At 36.3% G+C, this 20,899-nt stretch overlaps 1 protein-coding gene across 1 annotated transcript; it reads left to right on the top strand.

Moving 5' to 3' along the window:
* Positions 1–164: 164 nt before the first annotated feature.
* Positions 165–18,574, top strand: UCHL5 (ubiquitin C-terminal hydrolase L5). Its single transcript, XM_067300758.1, has 11 exons — positions 165–358; positions 1,329–1,392; positions 3,151–3,256; positions 11,638–11,763; positions 11,853–11,914; positions 12,001–12,131; positions 12,922–12,985; positions 14,022–14,124; positions 14,593–14,706; positions 16,460–16,558; positions 17,923–18,574. The coding sequence occupies exons 1-11, from the start codon at positions 277–279 to the stop codon at positions 17,965–17,967; spliced, it is 996 nt and encodes a 331-aa protein (XP_067156859.1). The 5' UTR covers positions 165–276; the 3' UTR covers positions 17,968–18,574.
* The last annotated feature ends 2,325 nt before the right edge of the window (positions 18,575–20,899 follow it).

The raw sequence follows: 20,899 nt of genomic DNA, 5'->3' as shown, positions 1-20,899 counted from the left end.
CGGCGCCCCCGGCCGCAGCCCCGCCCCGCCCGGCTCCCTGACAGCATCGCCGGGACCCGGATGCGGCCGCGCCCGCCGCGCCGCGCCGCGCCGCGCCCCGTCGCTGCCCCGGATGCAGTCGCCGCGGGCGCTTCCTGCCCCGCCCCGCGCCTCACCATAGAGATGACAGCGGCAGCGTGGGCCGCGCGGGCTGCCGGGAAGGGAGCGGCGTGCCTGCGCCTCGCAGCGTAGCCGGCCGGCGGCAGCGGCCGCGCCTGGGAGTCCGCGGCCGCCGCCATGGCGGGAGGCAGCAGCGCCGGCGAGTGGTGCCTCATGGAGAGCGACCCGGGCGTCTTCACCGAGCTCATCAAGGGCTTCGGTGAGGGAGGAGGGGGCGGCGGCGGCGCCCTGAGGCCGCGGCGGGGCCGGGGCTCCTTGCCCGGGGGAGGGGGGACCGGGCATATGCCTTAACGGACGCGTGTCGTATGCGGGAGGACGCCCGCGTTTGCCAAGGGCCGGAGCCACCTTTGGGTCGTGTGGCAGTTGACTGAATTTCTGAGTCTCCGGGAAAGAGGACCTCTAGGGAGCAGGCAGTGAGCGTGGCAGCAGGTTGGATACCCTGCGAGGGGCTGCTTTGGGAGTTAGGAGACGTTCACTTGCTTCTAATGTAACTGACAGTATTGTGAATACGTGGGTGTAAGAACAGATGTATCTACGCAGGCTTTTGGCCAAAGGAGCAAAATGATTTTATTCTGTGTTATGTTGATTTATAATTTCTGGCATGTCTTTATAGCTCACAAGCGAAGCCCAGGCCCAGCTCTTCTTTTGTGATTCTGTTTGACTAATAGTTTAATCTTCTACGTAGTACATGTCTGAACTTTTACAGACTTCGCCTTATGCTAATGTCTTGCTTGAGTGTATTGTTTACAATATTCTCCATGTGCTACCATGGCAAAATTTGTCTTTGTCTAGAGGTACATGGTGTTTCAAGTTCTGCTTTAGACTAGCTGAAAATGTCTTTAAAGTCTTATTTCAACTGTGCATTTTCTTCTTCTCAGGAAATGAGAGGGGATGAAAGATACGTTAATCTCTTCTGCTCTTTTTTTTCTTTTTAATACAGTTGCATTACAAAGAGAATTTTATCATACACAGAGGAAACTCCTGTAATAATTTCTCTTGACCAGTGCTTTTTTAAATGAAGATACAGGAAAACTTGTAAATAGACTTTATTCTGAGCTGAACATATAAGTTGTAACAATTACTGCAGTTTTGTTTGTGTGTCTCTTCTTACTGGTTGTGTTCTTTTTTAAATGGGGTAGTTGTAGAAACCTGTATCTTTCCTTGCTCAGGTTGCAGAGGAGCACAAGTTGAAGAAATATGGAGTTTGGAACCAGAGAACTTTGAAAAATTGAAGTAAGCCACTTTCTTTTCTAATCTACACTTTTTTTTTTAATCTAAATCTTTTTGAACTCGCTAAAAATATGTACTAAACTCATGGTAACGTTTTTTCAGTTTCCAAGGAAGCTTGTTAGGATGTCGATTTAATCCAGTACCTGGCAATTAAATGACCTTTTATTGATGACTTTGTACTTGAACTAGCTTCTCTGTTTATGGGAAGTGGCAATAATAGCAGCTAGAACATGGAAATAGATTTCTAATGGTTTTGTCGTTGGCTTGTGCTATATCCTTTGATAAATTGCTTTACTTCTCTTCCTTTTTTTTTTTTTCTTTACCTTCCTTCTTCCTTGCATAAAGTATTTCATCTGTTGCCTTAAATTACTTACTGTAGTTATGCACTTTTGTAACCTGTCTTTCCTGTAGAACCACCTCAGTGTATGTATGAAGTTAAATATTCTTGTCATAACTGACAGTGACTGATATCATATGGAACAATTCTGCCCTCATTAGCCAATATTAATTCTCTTGCCATTCTATCCATGATGCATTAAATGTTACCCATGTTCACATATAAGATTTTAAGAGGAAAATGCCACCTAACTTAGGCCATACTCTGTTCCTGTGCAGATATCCTACGCTTGTATAGTTGCGCTTTCAGAAGTTGTAGCAATTAGTAGAGAAGATGTGATTTTAGAACTTTTGTCTGACTGAAGATATTTGACAAGTTGTACCTGAATAGCAAAAGTGTTGCTTTAGCAGTGGTTTAGTTGCTACCTGCAATATGCTTCATATGGTTCTTCATCAGAACATTACCTATGTTGTTCACAAAGGTATAGCTTAGCTTGCTCATACTGTAAGATGTACATCTTTGTAGTCTTGAATGGTGGCCAGCTTCCTTCCTTCCCAGACACATATCTAATATCTTAAGTTAAACAGTAAGATGTAAAAGGATATATTAGTTCTTAGCATTTCTCAGATTCCTCAAGGGACCCATTGTTGAAGGAGATGTCTGAGACTTCTGGTCAGAGCTTTTGAAAAGTTTCTTATGCAGTACTGTAAACCTTTTGTGGCATCCTTGTTGAGCTGACTTTGAATTCAGATTGCTATGATGAACAAGTTTTTGCTTTAATGCTGCTGAAGTTTTCTATAGGATTTGTTTCCTGGAATACCAAATACAACACAGAGTAAGAGAAAGCTATTTTCTGTGCAGACGTGCAGTCTGAATAGCAAGGCAAGGTTTTAGTATAGGAGAAAAATGGATTTCTCTTACTACTTAGAGTGATAACTCAAAATGTGAAGTTTCACAAGAAGCTCCTTTTATCTTTGAATATTTCATTTATGCCTAGAAGGAGTACCAAAAGTTTAATTCCTGATCTTATGTATAATTGGCAAAGATTTTGATAGCTATTTATTTGTTACTGACAAATTCACAAGGGTGTCATACACTATAATAGTTACAATGACCAGTAAGACCAGTCCAGACTTAGGAAAATTACTAACTAAACACTTATTCAAATTGGGATTGTTTGGCATGTATGGAAAGAAGTCTGAAGTATGTTCTTCTTAACTAAAAGATCCTGTCTGCAAATTTCAGTACAGGTTCCTGATGTTTAGAAAGAAATAATTAACTGAATTACTGTTCCAGGATACAATTAAATTATAGTAGAGATTTCTGGCTTTGATTATTTTTCATCAATACAGTGTTGGGTTTTTTGTGTGTGTGGTTTTTGTTTTTTTTTTTTTTCTTTTCTTCCTACTGATTTTATTTTTCAGGCCAGTACATGGGTTGATTTTCCTCTTCAAATGGCAGCCTGGAGAAGAACCAGCAGGCTCTGTTGTTCAGGATTCAAGACTGGATACAATATTTTTTGCTAAACAGGTATGGCAAGCTCAATATTTTTCTTAGATCATGAAACAGCTTTTAATACTGAAATATAAACTAGATTTTGTTAAAACTTACACAAAGATGAATATTTTACAAGGTGGAATTACTTTAACAAATTCTTAGAGAATAGGAACTGTGTATTAGAAGACGATTAGCAAAGCATATCTGATCTGTTAAGTCGGGAAAAAAATTTCATCATGCATAGAATGGTAAAACTCTTAGGAGAGAGCCGAAGAATAAATAAGAATAAGTAACTCTTCTGTGCCATAAAGAATTATTTAGTAAATGTTTTGTTTTAAGCAGAATGAGCAAACTGTGTTTTGAAACCACTTTCAACAAATATTATAGGAAGAGATGTTTACTTCAGAACAGTTGTTTTCTCTCATTTCTCAAATGCTCTGTAGTCAGGTCAGTATGACTCAAGTGGGATAATATTTTAAGACTTTCTAGACCATTTTGGTCTAGAAACTTACTAAACAACTTTTCTGTAATTTCCAATATAAACTTGCATTTCTCATTTAAATAATTAAAAGTTGTTTATGCTAATGTAATCCACCATGTTTCATTAAATGCAGAATAGTACTGAAATTCTATGTTAGCTTTGACAGGCTGCTCTGCGCAGTATTTTTGTTTGCAGGCAAGAAAAGCAAGAAAAATTAATCTGAATAAAAGTAGAAGTGTGTGTGTGTGTTTATTTTTGAAGACCTGCTTCTCAAACAGTGATAAGCATAGTAGTTTAAACAAAAAAGATATCCCTGTACCTTTTAATTAGAAAGCTACAAAGCATTCACATCAAAGGGCAAATCATTAGGTTTTTAAGAAGTCTCACACATAGACTGCTTTTTCCACAAACCAAAAAGTGCTTTGTATGTAAATTTCAAGATATAAAAAAGTTTCTGTGCATTTCTAGATAAAAATAGAAATGTGGAAAACAATGGAAGCGTTAGGTATATCCTTAGCTCTCCTGGATACTCTGTAGATGTGCTTCTGTTGTGCAGATAATTATCTTTCATTTGATTCTTTTATAATCCTGTTCCTTAGTGTTTCGTGCTCTTCTGGATGACTTTATTCCTTGGTCTTTTCTAATACCATTTTCTTTATTCTTCCCTTGCTGCAGCTCTTGAGTTCTGCTAAGTAGTGTCTGTCACTGTTATGACGCAATGATCAGCAGTAGTTTACCTAGCATCTTTGTAGGTTGATTAGTCTCGTGGGTGCTGTTGTATTAGGTTATGCTTTCTACCTAATCAAACACACTGTTAATGATCGATAGGCTGTGGCTATAGAATTGCCTTGACAGAAAGAACCTCAGGGAAAATCCTTAATATAACTCTCAAAGGGTAATTACCTGGCAGGAAGAAATAACTCTGATTTGAACCTAGGGAGATTTTCAGATTAAAGATTTACCCTTGTTTGAGGGATTTCATTTGTCTTGTTTCTTGTGACTAGGTGAGGTTCTCCATGAATAGCCATTCTTGTGGCCTCTGAAAAATTTGAAAGCATTTGTCTGTTTGCTCCACTTTGTTTGCTTTCCCCCCCACACCTCCACTTTCCTTCTGCAGCATGGCACTGTGTCTAAAAGCAAGTAGCTAAGATGAGCTTTTTTGAGCTTAAAGTCGGAATTACAGAATATAAATTGCAAAATTTGCATAGCATTAAACTTGCTAACAAAAGTACTAGAAAACTAAAGGCTAGCAATAATAAGTCTGTGTTATATTGTAGCATTCTTTGAAGCATTCATATTTTACTGTCTTCTGAAGACTGAAAATATTAAATTTCTATTTGCCTTCGGAGATGAAGGAGCTTTCTGATCTTCCCCATCCTTCATCTGCTGCTCTTTAAGGAGGCCGACTGTGCTGGAGCGAATCTGAGAACTTGCTAATTTTCCAGTGTGGAAAGCAGTTAACAAAAATGCTCACTATTTTAAAATAGTAGCATCTAGTTATGCCACTTGGTGGCTTGGAATATATATTTCAGAAGTAACCTGCAAAGAATTTAAATTTGGAATATCTTTTTGATGTTTTAGTTTTGTCTGTTACTCAAGCGCAGTGGCTTAGCAAAATAAAACTTTTGATGTAGATACGTGTATGCATGGGTTTCTTGTCATATCGGCTTTGCCTGGGCTGAGGTATTGTGACTGAATAAGTACTGGAATAGTCACAGGAAAATGAAAAATAAAAATCAAGAGACCAATGAAAGAAATTGGTTTTATATTTTGGGGGGATTTGTAATACGTATTTAGCTGTGGTCACTTTCACTTTGGGAGAAGTTAGCCTTTGTTAGAGATCCGACCTGACAAGCTATTTTGTGAGTACTAATACTGTTTTCTAAGGCTGTATTTTCTCAAGCAAATGGTTGAGCTGATGATTTGCTGCTGATGAGAGTAGAAGGTCTTGGTCCTCTCAACCTGCTTTTCCTTTTGACTGCACAGTTCTGTTCCTCTCTTGCGATGGTTCAGATGCTCATTAAACTGCCACGAGCCAATTCAGCTCATCAGCCAGCAGTTTTCTGTAGATTTTCTGTGTCTTTTCTGGGTTGGTCTCTTGCCACATGAGATGTATTGGTTCGCTGAGTCAGTACCAGCCAAAGCTGGTAAAAGGTAAGTGAGGGGTAATGGGGACCTCTTTGTGACAGTGCTGCGCTTGCTGCATTTCTTGCAACCATGGTCTGTGAATCCTGCTAAATCACCCAGCAGCCCAAAGGAAGACAAGCATTGATATCAAATAATTCTATTGTAAAAGCAGCTCCCCCAAAACTATCATGCAACTGGGCTCATGTCCCTTTTTTGTGTATTTTCCCCTCCACATGTTCAAGTCCAGTTGTATGGTGGCTTTGAGGAGGCGGGGGTTTGTTATCTTTCAATGATCTTTTTCAGATGATTTGTCAAGACCTTTTTTTTCTAAAAAATAAATAATACGGAGATACAAAAGTTGAATTTATTCACACTGCCTAAATCTTACAAAACTGTGCTATTCCTAATTTTTTAAAACAATAGTGATGAATAGAATAATCTTATGTTCACTTGTAGCATGGAATCACAGAGCAAATAGATTTCTGGCTTGGGATAGCAAAATTTGCGACAAGGTGGAAAGTCTACAGTAAAACAGTTGTGTAGCAAACATTTAAGATTATTGGTCTGTATATTCAAACATGGAGCACTAATAACATCAAGAAGTCTATTTGACTCTATCTTTTTATTCCTGTACATTTTTTTTCCTTTAAAAATGTTACCATCTGAACAGATCTAGTATAATCTGTTTTAGTGCAGAGAAGTTTTAAAATGTTGTTCTGAATCTTCTATGAGCAAGACTAAGTAGGTGTTACATACATAGTAGCAATTCAGTATGGGAAATAAACAATGATATCAACAGCATAGCTCTATTTCTGTTCATGTTTAATTACATTTTACATTTTGAAATTCTGTTTGTTTGTTTATTTATTTGGAAGCTTTAGCCAGGTATAAAAGGTCACAACTTTGAAACAGTGTATCTTGCAAAATAATGTTAAATTTGCATTAGGAAACACGCACAGTCTTTTATAAGAAGCTTGTGCATGTTCACATTTTACTAATACCCACTTTCATAGCAATGTTTTAGCTGAATTTTAAATGGCAACTCAATCTTATTCAAGATTAAATCATGAGTATATTGGGTGGGGGGAAAGCTAAATTTTAAAGTCTAATATGCATGCATATTAAAGTGGTGGTTTTTTTTTTTTTTTTATGGTCAGTTTTATGTGCACTCATGTTAAATTTGGCCTCCCTGTTATGCCTAGGTATGATATGGTCCTCTATTTGAGGCCACAGAACTCTGGATGATCTTACATACCCTTTGAGCTAGGATACCTAGGCACAATGAGGTGAGTTAAGGATACAATTTCAGCCTTAACTCTGAATTTCCTAATTTCTGTGTTGCTTAAGTAGGCCCTTACTGTTATTTTTACACACAGTGGTTACATGATTGAACCACTCAATGTATTCGGCAATCCTCAGCTCTGTTTTGAACAGCTGTATTCTGTGCTGATCATTGCAGAAGTAGAAACATCTCTTGAGGAAAAAAGAATGCCGTTACTGCAGACTTTGGGTGTTTCCATCAGTTTTTCTTTTTTATAGTAGCCCTTTCAGATTTTGTTACTGAAGTATTAGTATCGTGCCTTTATTTTGTGCCATGTATTGATTTTTATGCTGCAGTGCGATGACAGAAGATTACAATTGTGATAATAGAACATTAGCTTCATTAATTGCAAATAAAAGCTACATGCCTTCAGAAGCAAGATCTAGTTAATGATACTGTTAACAACAAAAAATTGGTTTATGGCTGTCTTTGTGTCACTAATGGGAGCTCATTATTTGTATTTTTTTTCAACATTTCCAATGCTTCTGTTGATTTAAAAAGCAATCTTGTTGAGATTTTCAGATTCCATAACATTAAATTAGACCGTATATCCAAATTTTAGAACTTTGCCCTAATGCTGAGGGCCATCCAGAGCGCATGCTTTTTTTTTTTTTTTAACAAAAATAATAGAATGGAAGATTGGAAGATGTAAATCAAGGACTTCTGTGCTGTGTTTGGTGCCTCAACCTTAAGCTGGTTCAGAAACTCAGTTTAGATTATTAGGAAAAGGTACCTGCTTTGAATTTGTGACTCTTAACAGGAAAATATGACAGAGTAGTCTAATCAAGTGGTTCCATGCTATGTTGCCTTTTGTTTTATTTTGTTTTTAAGCTAAGTTTCACTTGGCAACATGGCAATTTTCTTGGGTTTTTTTCCATGTCTGGCTTCAACAACTAGTATATATGTAGTGTTGTTTTATTTCAGGTATTAAGTGCACCTTGTAGTTTCAGTAGCAGAAATTTTTCAAATGCGGGTACCTGCTTTAAGCTGGGATTGTAAATATTGATCAGCCAAATATCTGTCTGGGACTTCCCAGACAGAAACGTATGGGCAAGTGTTGAGATTTCTGAACAAATACAGAAAATCCTCCCAAGTTTCTTCGAGTCAAAATATTAGGCCAAAAAGAATCCTTCTGGGACAAACTGCATATATTATAATACTGTCTAAATGCAGAAAATGTGTTTTCTGCTAATGCTGAGGCACCTTAAGTAACAGAGATATGTTGGAAGTTAAGGTGAATGGGTATCCTGACCCCTGTCTCTCTAAAGCAATTCATTAGCTTGGGTGTATAGCAGTGCTGGACTGGCTCTGTGCATTGATAGGATATAAGGCCCATGTAATAAATCTTGCACTCATCCACATTTGGTGCTGCAATTGCCTCCTCCTTGCTCTGCACTCTTCACCCTGCCCAGAAACCTCTGCTAGGTACCTCCTCCTTCCTTCTTGGTACTTCTCTCACATCATCTAGACCCAGGAAAACATTGTCTTCTTGCACCTACCACCTGCTGCACCTCCTTTTCTTCAGCTACAGGACTATTCCTGCTTGCTTTTCCTTACCTTCAATCTCACACTTCATGAAAAGTGTTCATAGGTCTGTAACGTATTTCCATTTCATCAGCTGGGGACCACTGATCCACATTTGTTGCACATTGTTTTCTAGGAATAAGATAAGATAATTGGTTTAACTTGGTTCTTGTGCATTTAAACAGACTACTTCTATACTGTAGTTGGAATAAAAAATATATTTATACTGAAAGGCAGATATTTGATGAGACTACAAATTCCATGCTGAGTTTCAGTTTTCCTCCTGTTTTTGCTGTTATTGCAAACTCTGGTATATAGCTGTTTCAGTTCCTGTGCTGGTATCGCCTCTAGACTCAAAACCTCTCTCTTTTAATTTCTCTTCACTTTTTTGAATTCATTATTGGGTTAGTGCTCTGTCAGAGCACTGATCATTCCACCCATCTTTATTTTTCATAAAGAATTGTTTATTACAGTGTTCTCTCTCCCTTTAATGTCCTATATTAGCTATCACTTTTGCAGCTGAAGTTCACTATGGTGCCCCTTCATTCTAATATCATACTTTTTGCCACAGGTCTCTCTCCTGTTAATACTACCTTCTTTTTCCTTTCTCTGTCAGCTTAATTAATACAACATTTGCAACCACTGCTTCAGGTTAGCTCACTGTAGTCCACTTGGGATCTTTCTGCTTTCATCTTAGTACTACTTTTACTACTGTCTGTGATATCATTCCCCAATCGTATCTTAGAGAGCCTTTAGTTCTTGGTTTTCTTTCCTATGTTATAGCATTAATTCTTTTAAATTTTGTCATTCTATTAGACTGTGGTATTTAACTTTTTTGCTACTGTTTATTATTTCACTGCCCTCGATGGATCTTCCTTCCCTGTCCTTTATTTCATAATTGCATGAACTCTAGCCTTTAGCTTGCGTACCTGCAGTCTGTGAGGTTTCAGTCGCTGTAATATATATTCTGCATGTATCACTGACTCTCTTGATGACATTTTAAGTCAAATAAATTGGGCTTTTCTTAAGTGTTTTATTATTTCTTTGTCATCTGGAGTGTAGGGATGTGATTTGAACTGAGAACACCAAGTGTTACTGAAGTATAAACCTCCCCCCCAGCATCTGATATGACATACAGTATTAGCGTAGTTGAATCTCACAAAAGATGTAAAGAAGTGGGTGATGTCTGAGGCTGTTTCTGGAGCAGGAATAGCAATGCAAAGGGCAATGAGGTCAAAGAAAAGCAAAGAATGGGATGCTCATTTTCTGCCTAGTTTTATCACCTGTACTACAGCTGTCTATGTATTGAGTGGACACAGTTTAGTAAATATTGGGGAAATTAGTCTCCCTTTACTGACATTTGCGTAGTTAAGGACAATTCCAGGAGTATAATTCCACTTTTTTCATGAAACAGCTCTAAATCAATTCAGTTGCCTATGCAAAACTGAGTATCATCTTGCAAGAGGAAGAGGTTAAGTTTGTATGTCAGTAACTTAATAAAAAAGTTCAGTAGAGGAATGCAATGCAGTCTTTCAGTGCCTGATTTACTTTTGACTCATGAAGTGACAGACTCAGATGAGTAACATCCTATACCTTGCAGGAACTAAAATAGTAGAAGGTCTTTGACATGAGAATTCCTCTTCTTCCCCTTCTCCCCAGCCCCCCTCCCCCCCCCCATGATGCTTTGTCACAGAAAAGGTTTTACTTTAAGAACTGGTTTTGATTATAAAACATTGATTTTTTTTTTTTTTCTTTCCTCTCTTGTTGGAAGCTGTTTTGCATTCGCAGCCCTGAATTAATTTTCTGGGTTTTATTAAAAAAAAAAAAAAAAAAAAAAAAAACACTCTCTCCCAGTCTTAAGATTAAAGTAACGTTTTCAATTGAAAAATTCTCGTAGACTAAAAATACATTATTTTTCTAGTCTACAGCTCACTGAGAAGAAACTGCTAATATGAAATCCCTGTTATATTACTTACACCTTCCTACTATTTGATTATGGTGTTTTTAATTCAATCTGCATTGCCCCTATCAATTGTAGATCATGGAGGGGGAGTGGGGGAAGAAAAATACCTAATCCTCTGAGATGTTGTTTAATAATCCTAGTAATTTCTGTTTCGCTTTCTTTAAATACAGCACTTGTTTGATTATTGTTAAACAACATTAAACGCATGGCTGTAATGTCAAGGGCTTTATTTATATTTTCTAAAAATGAGATATTTAACACAACAATAGAGTCTATACAACAGTATTGCACAGTTTGATAACTTAAATGCTAGGTTAAAATTGATAGGTGTATTGCAAATTAAGAAACAAGTAAAAAAAATCTAAATTCTCATATGGTTTATTATTCAGCAAACTGTCTCATCGAAAAGACTGGGACATCTTTAAATTTTAGTGGTTTATCCCTAAGATATTTGATGTGCTTCTTCTGACACAGCTTAAAAAAAAAAGTCTAGGTTCTGTGATGTGTTTTATTGTCCCAAATGAATCATCTTTGGACTCCTATTAGGGAGAGTGTTGTGCTTCCCCCCCCCCTTCTTCTCTCTCTCTCTCTCTCTGTCTTTTAAGACATTAGAAATAATAACCTGATTTTAACTACTTACTTTGAGTAGTACTTTACTTGTCATTCCACTATAATCAGTGGGTTCCTATCTTTTTTTGTCCTTTATTAATTGCTTTAGGGAGGGGGTGAAGCAGTAAAATGTTAGTTTCAGAGGTGTGAAATACTTGTTTTATCACTAAATTGTATATGATGATCATCCAGTGTTTTCTGTATTGGGCTTCTGCAGCAAGGGCTTTTTGAGGGCTACTCAGACTAGGTTTGCTGCCTGCTTTTAGACTGAAGCTGTAGTGTGAATCAGCAATGAAAATGTGTGTTTATGATGGAAAATGTTACCCAACTTAAAGTATAATTTTGTCACCAGTACTGAACAAATCCTCAACACTTGCACTTTTTTCTAGGTAATAAATAATGCTTGTGCTACTCAAGCCATAGTAAGTGTGCTTTTAAATTGTGCTCATCAAGATATCCATCTAGGAGAGACTCTGTCAGAATTTAAAGAATTTTCACAAAGTTTTGATGCTGCGGTAAGTGCCTACTATTTTCTGAATTTAAAGTATTATAGTATTGTACATACAATGGCTTATAATTTTATTCTGGTTTTTGATTTTTTTAGATGAAAGGTTTAGCACTAAGCAACTCGGAAGTAATTCGGCAGGTTCACAACAGTTTTGCCAGGTAACAGGGTGTTTTAAATGCTTTGCATGTAGGCAAAATTCAGGCAATTTTTTTTCACTGCAGATTTTTTTTTATTGTCTTTGCAGGCAACAGATGTTTGAATTTGATGCAAAGTCCTCAGCAAAGGAGGAAGATGCATTTCACTTTGTAAGCTATGTTCCTGTTAATGGACGGCTGTATGAACTAGATGGATTAAGGGAAGGACCAATTGATTTAGGTAATATTTTATATCTTTTTAAACGTCTTTCATTTTAACAATTTCTTTAAATCAAAGCTTATTTGAGAGAGATCCTGTAGAATAATTAGTGATGACAGGAAATAAAGATGTCTGTTCAGCCTACTAAAGTCAGGAGGGCCAACCTCAGATTGCCAGCAGTTAGGACATTCTGAATGCGTGAAGTTTCAGGACGGAGTGTTGTTCTGAAACTGCGCTTGGCTGTTCTGGCCTTGAAATGAGATTTAACCTCTGTCTTAGTATCTTTGCATTGTACCTCACATAAGTAAGAGGTAATTAATTCTGTGTAGCTATTATTTCTTCAAGGAGCTTTGCAAGTGTTGAGCATTGTTAAAACATGCAAACTTGGCTTAAATGTATAACAGAATATATTATTATGGAGGAGGAGGAGGGAGAATTGTGTATCAGCCTGTCTTTTTCTTAATTTATCATTACCAGTTAGTCTTTTGTGTCATATAAAAATCATACATAACTTACAATTTTTCTGTTGTTTCTTGTCATCAACAAAATAAATGTTAGATGCTTTTGCCCTTAAAATGTAGTTCTGCTCCATTGCTTTGGCCAGTACATTTACCTAAATATTATTATTCAAAAATGTGTCGTCCTCCTCCTAAAAAGATAACCTGAATATTTTGAGACTGCAGTTGCCCAGGAAAAATTTGTTACATATTCTGTCTGATGGTGGTGCATAAGCCTGAATTATGTAAATCTTGAATTTGCAATAAGCTTTGCAAAGAAGTTTAGTTTTTTTCTTCCTTTGTGTTTTTTCTAGGTGCATGCAATCAAGATGACTGGATAAGTGCTGTGCGGCCTGTCATAGAGAAACGTATACAAAAGTAAATAGTCATGATGCTTTTAAAATATAGCACCTTATATGTGTGGAAAAATTCCTTATTCTTAACTTCCTTTGATTAAAGGCTTTCACCTGAATTTCTAAGAAATTAAGCTTATGCATCATTATGTGTATATTAATATGCAACTAAATGAAATACATTATTTAATGAAAGTAGGTATCTGTATTGTGAAGAGATGCTAACTCTGTGTTAGACAGCTGTGGATCTTTGTGAGTGAAAACACCCAAACGTTATCCACAGTAATAACACACTCGGTTATCTCTAACTCAAAATACCAGATAATCCAACGTTACAACAGGTGTTTATAGAAAGTGAGTCTTCCTTAAGTAGCTTGTGGCTTGCTTTGGAAATTTAGGCTAGAAAAAAATACTATCAAAGTCTTCCAGCATCTCAACTCTGACCCCAAACTGCAGCCTCCAAAATGTGTTAGAAATAAAATGTTGGAATTACCCTTTTTTAGGAAGTAATTTTCAAAGAGTCTTTTACTTGTACACTGGTATTTGATAAAGAAAACATTTACTGCCAGATCACATTTGGAGAATTTAAAAAGGATTACAAATTTAATTGTTCAACTTACTTTTCACATTTTGTGGAAAAGAGGTCTCAAGCATTTACTAACAAGAAGTAACAATGATGAGAAAGTTAAAAAAAAATATATATATATATATATGTATATATATATAGTACGCAGCAGTCCTGTGCAAGTAATGCTGTCAGCCATATCATATATATTTTGTCTCTTGGTCACAGTTTCAAATTTTTGTTTCTTGTGACCACAGACAGAAATATTGTAACATCTTGGGAGAGCACATTACTGGAAGTTACAGTTTGAGTAGTGCTGATCCAAGATATGAGTTTATTTTGTGATAGGATTAGATCTGCAGTGCAACTTAATTTCATAGCTCTGTTTTTTTCCCTGCAAAATACATTCCCTTATAATGAAAGAAACCCTGGTAGAGATTTTTGAGTTGTCATGTAAAAAGATTAATTTTGAAAACTTCTTGCTCCTCTCATTTAGATACAGTGAAGGGGAGATAAGGTTTAACTTGATGGCCATTGTATCTGACAGAAAGATGATATATGAGCAGAGGATTGCAGAGTTACAGCGGCAACTTGCAGAGGTAGGTCAGGGTATTTAAGTTACTGGAGCTGTTTGATGGTAATAGTTCTGTGTCTTCATTATTCACCTCCTCTGCCTTCCTTCTTCCCTTGCTCCAAAAGGAGCATTAACCAAGAAAAGCAGGGAAAGGATTATAAGATGCCTGCCAAGCATACTGCAGTGCTGTGCAGAGATACCTGTGGCAGCTCTGGTTAGTTCTGGGTGAGCTAATTTGGACCCTAGGTGCAGTATGACCACATCATTGTGGCTCTCCGTTCTGGTTAATATGCTGCAGTAGCACAACTATTCTTTTCCTGGTACCTGAGTTATAATTAACTGCAGAAATTCCTAGAATTCTCCTGTAACTGTAAGCAAAACCGACTGTTTATGTATAGGAATAGAAATATCATAAAGACAAGACTTTTCTTTTTTTTAAGAAAGGCATGCTGTAACTTCATCATCCATTTAACTCTTTATATTTTTGTGGAAGGAGGAACCTATGGATACAGACCAGAGTAGTAATATGTTAAGTTCTATACAGTCAGAAGTTGCAAAATACCAGATGCTAATCGAAGAAGAGAACCAAAAATTAAAAAGATACAAGGTATGTAGCCTTTTTCTGATCAAACTATTGAAAAAAATCATAAGAAAAAGCCAGCTTTCGTGTCTGTGGGAGGCTATTGCAATTAATCTGAAGGAATTGGATAGGTATTAGAAAGGCCCGTGTGTTACGTATTTTATGTAAATTGGCATGTTATTCCTGAATTCACACCTTGCTTCCTTTTAGTATAAAGCTTGCAAGTCAGTGTTTGATGTTCACTATAGCTCCTTGTTTAGTGCTTTCTTTATATTTTTCTCACTTAAAAAGATTGCTTTATTTATTAAGCACAGTGAGTTCTGAAACTCCTGCAAAGAAATTGCTTTATGTGCCCCAGAAGGCTGATCAGCATGTTACAGCTAGAATCACTAATTATGCTACTATAGTGGCTACTTGATAGGATTTTTTTTTTTCCATTTTTACTAGGACTTTGAAGTGTTAGTCTTGTTGTCTTTTCCTACAGAGCATTTATGTTGGCTCTTTGAGCCCTCCTTGCCATTAGTGAAGAATGTTGATTCACCAGTAGATAAGAAGGATAATTAAAGGATAAATGGTATTAATGAAAATGAGAAAAGGGAAAGCTTCTCTGATATCATAAGTTGCAATTTTTTTTTTTTTTTTAATGATTCCAAAATACTTTTCAGGGAATGTTTTGAGAAAGTAAAGCCAGGTAACCAGATTGTTTTTTGTTCTGGATTTTTTTTCTTCTTTAATTTCATAACCTTTTTTGGATAGAAAGTGCCTAGATAATTATCTAAATTAATTGTTTCAAAATAAGTTACCTTCAAAGGAACTGTATGAACTTTGAAGATGCATATATCAAAGGGTATAGAAACCTTTTTTTTGCAGAAACTGTATTTTGCTAATTTCTAGAAGGTACAAGAGCAATATTTCAGTAATTCTAATGATGATAATTTCAAATCGGTTTCTACAGGACATGTGTTAAGTGCCTCTTCAAAGTTGTAAAGTGTCATGCTTATCTGTCTTTAAAGCACTGTCTTGCAATCTCTATTCCATAGGATCATGATATAATTGAAGAAATTATACCAAAAAATAAAATACCCCAAAGCATGCAGTTTACCAAGCGTGCAAGTAAGCAAACAAATGAAATTGGTTGGGCAAAACACTTAAACTTATTAACTGGATGTGAAAAATCATGGAAACACTGCATGAGGGTCTTTTTTCTTTTCTTTCTTGTTCTTTTTTTTTTTCTTTTTTCCCTCTCCCTCCTCCCTCTTCCTTTAGGATCTCTCCTCTGGGTCTAGGGAGGTCATTCCTCCCAGTTTAAAAAAAAAAACAAGCAGAACTTCTTACTTTTCTAAAGGGTTGAACCATTGTAGCTGCTGCAAATTATTCAGCGTAATGAAAATAATTATATTTTTGCATTGCTAAAATGTTTAAGCATTCAGCCAAGGTTCAGGCCATGACTGGCTAAGGAGTGTAAAAATGCATAAGATGATAAAACACAATTTAAGTTAAATAAAAAGTGAAAAGTTCGGATAGCAATACTTGTCAGTAACTTAAACCATAGAACCTACTTAATCCCTGAGGGCTTTTGGCTAATATGGCAAAAAAACATAGGGAGAGTTTGTCCCTTACACAGTAAATTCATCTAGCATGTACTTTCTTACCTGGTGTGTTCAGAATTTTATTACTTGGACTTTATTTTTAGCTGGCTGATATTTAAAAAGAGCCAATTTGGGGGAAGAAAAATCCCCTTTTAGTCATAATAATTTTGTTACTGTTTTAATATTTTTAGATTGAAAATATTAGAAGAAAACATAACTACCTGCCTTTCATCATGGAATTATTAAAGACTCTAGCAGAACACCAACAGTTAATACCACTAGTAGAAAAAGTAAGTATTTTTGGATGACTTTTTAGAAATGGTGTATTACTATAATTTTTCATACCTTCTACTTAAAATTAATACTGTAGTCAAATATCTAGGAAGCATGCATGGCATGGGTTTATTTATTTGAAATTTCTACTTTCACCCATATTGCTGGTTTATGCAATAGTACCTTGCAATTCTGAAGAGGTACCATTTCAGCTGAGATGGAGGGATGGAGGCACCCACCAGCTTTGCTTTTCTGTGCAAAGGCAAACCGTATCTCCCCTTTGATAACCTAAACAAAGCTTTCTAATGGGGATATATCCAGAGGCAACCCGGTATCAACCCAGATGATCATGTTACAGGATGTAAAATGGTACAACACAAAGCATATGTATATGTGTACGTTTAAACAATCTTCAGCTCAAAAAGGGGTGCCAGAATGAAGCTGGGAACTCTACCACGTGCTAACTGGAGTTACACATCATAATTCTAGTAGAAATTTCAAATTTCCAATGTGGAGAAGCCCAAATCATGTCTATGTGCAAGGCTGGTCCCTCTTGCCTGGAATCATAACACTCAGTTCTGTTGGTTTTTTTTTTTTTTTTTTTTCTGTCAACACTAGATGGCAACCTTTGCACAGAACTTCTGATAATTTAAACTGCTTGAAGAAATTTAGCTCTCCATTTTCTCTTTCCTGATACTGATGTACTGGCTCATTGTTTTTGCCTTTTTATGGTGTCTAGCTATTAACACTGATTTTTCTATTAAGGTTTAAATTAAGACATGTTTATTAAATTATGTAACATGTCTCCTGTTGCCCTGTCAAGGATATTAAACTGTATGGGTATTGGAGTAGTTGACTTGAATTGTAATAATGTCATAGTGCTGGCTTGCATGTGTACCATGTGCAGTAGACAGGATCTCTGATTTTGAACTCACATTGAAAAAAGAGCTATATATTATTTAATGAGCTCATTCATTTAGCTGAATTTACATATGAGTAGGCTTGTAGGCTACTAGTTTATAAGAGTAGCTGTTTTGGAAATGTCTAGATTTATACTATTAAATTATCTGGGAGATACAGAAGGCAAAGACGAACTCTTTCAGTAGTTGTTTGTGCTTCTCTCTATGCACGTACAGGTCTAGAGGAACTACATTGGCTTAAATTTGTTCCAAAAAATGTAAACTACCTTTAATTTTTTTTTTTTTAGTTTTGAATTCAACTCTTAAAAATCCATACAAAGTAGGAAAATCTTAATTCATTTGCATATTAATAGAGGTGGTTATTATAGAGCTTGGAATATTATAATAGGTTATAATAGAGCTAGAAAAAATACAAATTATTGTCTTATCAGAGTTTAACATCATCTCCCTTTGCTTTCTAGGCAAAAGAGAAACAGAATGCCAAGAAAGTTCAGGAGGCCAAGTGAAGATGACTTTGAAAAATGCGTACAATTATGTGCTTCTGAAACTATTTTCATGACAGCAAATAAAACTTTTCATAAACTTTGAATTTTGTCCAGCGCACATTTAACAATTGTAACAGTTTGTCTTGTACTGTATGCACGGGTTTAAATTTTTTTTTTTCTTCCCCTGCATCATGTGCATGTAGTACTACGAAGTAATGTTTAGATTCTCTTGATCAAATTCAGTGTTTAACAGTCTATCGGACTTCCGAAAGCTTGGGAAATAGATCTGAAAATATACCCATGCCTTCTGTCCTCTCCCTGAGGAAATTGTTAAACTGTTCTGTCCCACTTAAATATGTGATGATGATGATGATGCAGAAAATGCCATGACTTCAATATACGCATGAGCTTTCTTTGCTCATCCCTATTAACAATTATAATGCTGACTGTTCAGTGACATACCCTGTGTCTTTGTTTTTATCAAGTTTGTTTCTAATTTTTTACAGAGCTGAAAAGTATGAATTTAGCTGTAGAAACATTTGCAAAGACCAATGTATAATCTCAAAAGATCTGCATTGCTATAGTAGAGGAGATAATAAATATTCCCATTTTTATTTTGGCAAACATTCTTGATGTGGTATTTTATTATTGGATAAGATGATTAGGATATGTATAGGAGGTCATCAACCTTTTGACTTTTTGAGTATATATGTTGTAAATTTGGTTTAGAAAGAAGGTACACCATTGTTTGGGGGAATTAATTTTCTTGGATATAATGTAATATCTGTTTGATAGTATCCTGAAGTTAACTTTTTAAAACAATATGTTTCAACTAACCTTGGGAGGTAAGAGGAAGTTCAACCATATAAGAAAATACATGTATCGAGAGTCTTGAATTTCACAGTTGAAAGGGGGGGGGGGGGAAGATTTGACAGTGATTCACACTTTCTCTCCTGTGTATAGGTTAGCATTTTAATTAGTATTCTTACTTGGTGATAGCATTGCTTCTAGCTTAGTGTTGAGGTAACTGAAGGCAGTGTTTAGTGTGCAGAGAGATGGTAATAACTGTCTGACTGACCTGTCTCCCACGGGCCAAAGGGAATGTCCAGGGGTGGAGGGAGCTCACGTGGCAGCCTACCTTCTGCCAAGCGCCGCACAGATTTGGAGGACAGATAAGCAGACTTTCTCGGTAAGGGTTGTATCATATATATGCACTGTGCGTGTATGAATATATATAAATTTTAAGAAGTGTACTATATGAAAATTATATAAGTTTTAGAAGTGTTCTATATGGGTATAGATATGTATAAGGATAGTATCGTATTTATAGAGCATTTCATATATATGTATTGTATAGTATAATACCGTATTCAGAGAATTTTTAGGAACTCCAGAATGAAATAAACTGTTATCTATTGCTGCTCCATAATTTGGTGTGCATATATATCAACAGGATAAAATTTTGCTGAAGAGGTAAAACAGAAACTGTACTCCTCTACCTCTGAAAGGATCCATTTGAGTCATTGCTGTGGCTGGAAGGGTAAGATCTGTTTCAGAAAAACGCATGAGATCCACATCTCCGTTTAGTACAAAATTGATATGGCTAGCCATGAATGAGAGCCTCGGCTGTGTGTGTGAGTTTCCTGCTTTAGTAATTCACTGCAGCAGCGATGTTTGGAGGAAAGGAAAGATTCTTTCCCTGTAAATTATACTCTAAACTTCATTTCATCCCATTGAAAAAGTTTGTCTTTAAACGGTGATGTGATGATTCCTTATGTACCATGGCATTCTTGAAGAATTTTGATACTTTCTGCAACTAAATATTGCTATTCCATAATAGATGTCAACTTAGTCTAGTGAACTCATTCTGTTTTCCTTTTGTGTTTGTGGTTGTGCACATAAGAGAGGAAAAGGAATTTTGCTAAAGAAGCCAAAAAAATAGTTTTGCAACTGTCAATTCGAGTGTTGTTTTTTTTTTTTGGAGGGTTTTTTTGAAACAATTTACTAATTTGTAACATAACTTTGTGGATTTGTGGAATGAAAAAGCAGAGCAGACTTTGAAATGGCACAGTTGAGAGCAAGTTTTAATTAAACTTGTTAGTCTGACGTTTGAGTGAAAAGTGTTCTTTTTTTCTTTTTTTAATCGGCGCATTTAATGCAGAAGTGGAATAAGTCAGAACTAGTGTACTTTATATAGTACTGTAGAATCTTTTTTTCTGATCAAAACCCCAGTGATAATTTTGGACCATTTTCACCAAGTTCATGGGTTTTTTTTAAAAGAAGAAAAAAAAAAACACTTTTTGTAATGTGTGCCTCGCTTTTAAGGGTGATATGGGTATGTTGCCTGCTTTGAGAACAGTGTCACGTGGATGTAAAGCTGTACATGAAGCTGAGGATGTACCAAATTAAAAGTGTCAAAAAAAAAAAAAAAAAGAAAATAGGTTTGGGCCTTATTCCATCTTCTAGTTTTAAGAGTTTGAATTTTGCTGTATATGGAATAGCGAAGGGTTTCAGTTCTGATTTATTTCAAGAGCTATGCTTTCTGCTGGTATAAACATCTGTGTGGAGTAGCTGTTGAAACTGAAATTTGGCCATATTGAGAATAAACAATAAGTTCAGTTTCTGAAGAATTGTGCCATACCGTTGTTTTTTTGTGTTGCCCAAAAGAGGGCAGTGTGTCTTCCACTTGCTAAAAGTTTAACATAAAATCTTGGTGAAGAATTTCAGTGTGATCTCGCTGCGTTGTGTTCTGTCTACTAGCGTTCAATGTAATGCAGAATGCTTGTCTTTATTAATACTCAAGGTTTAGATTAGTCTTAATCCTGTTTGTCTCCTCCATTTAGATTCAAGTGAGTGAAGCTGTCAATGTGGTATAATGATACAATTTGGGGGACGGGGGAGAAAAAAATGTTTGTTAGCTAGTTGTTGGTTTCACAAACAGCTATGAAAGTTG

The sequence above is a fragment of the Apteryx mantelli genome, chromosome 8 (assembly GCF_036417845.1).
Source record: "Apteryx mantelli isolate bAptMan1 chromosome 8, bAptMan1.hap1, whole genome shotgun sequence".
NCBI classification, from domain to species: Eukaryota; Metazoa; Chordata; class Aves; order Apterygiformes; family Apterygidae; genus Apteryx; species Apteryx mantelli.
The sequence above is the reverse complement of the archived record's forward strand: the minus strand, read 5'-3'. Positions and strand labels throughout refer to the sequence as shown.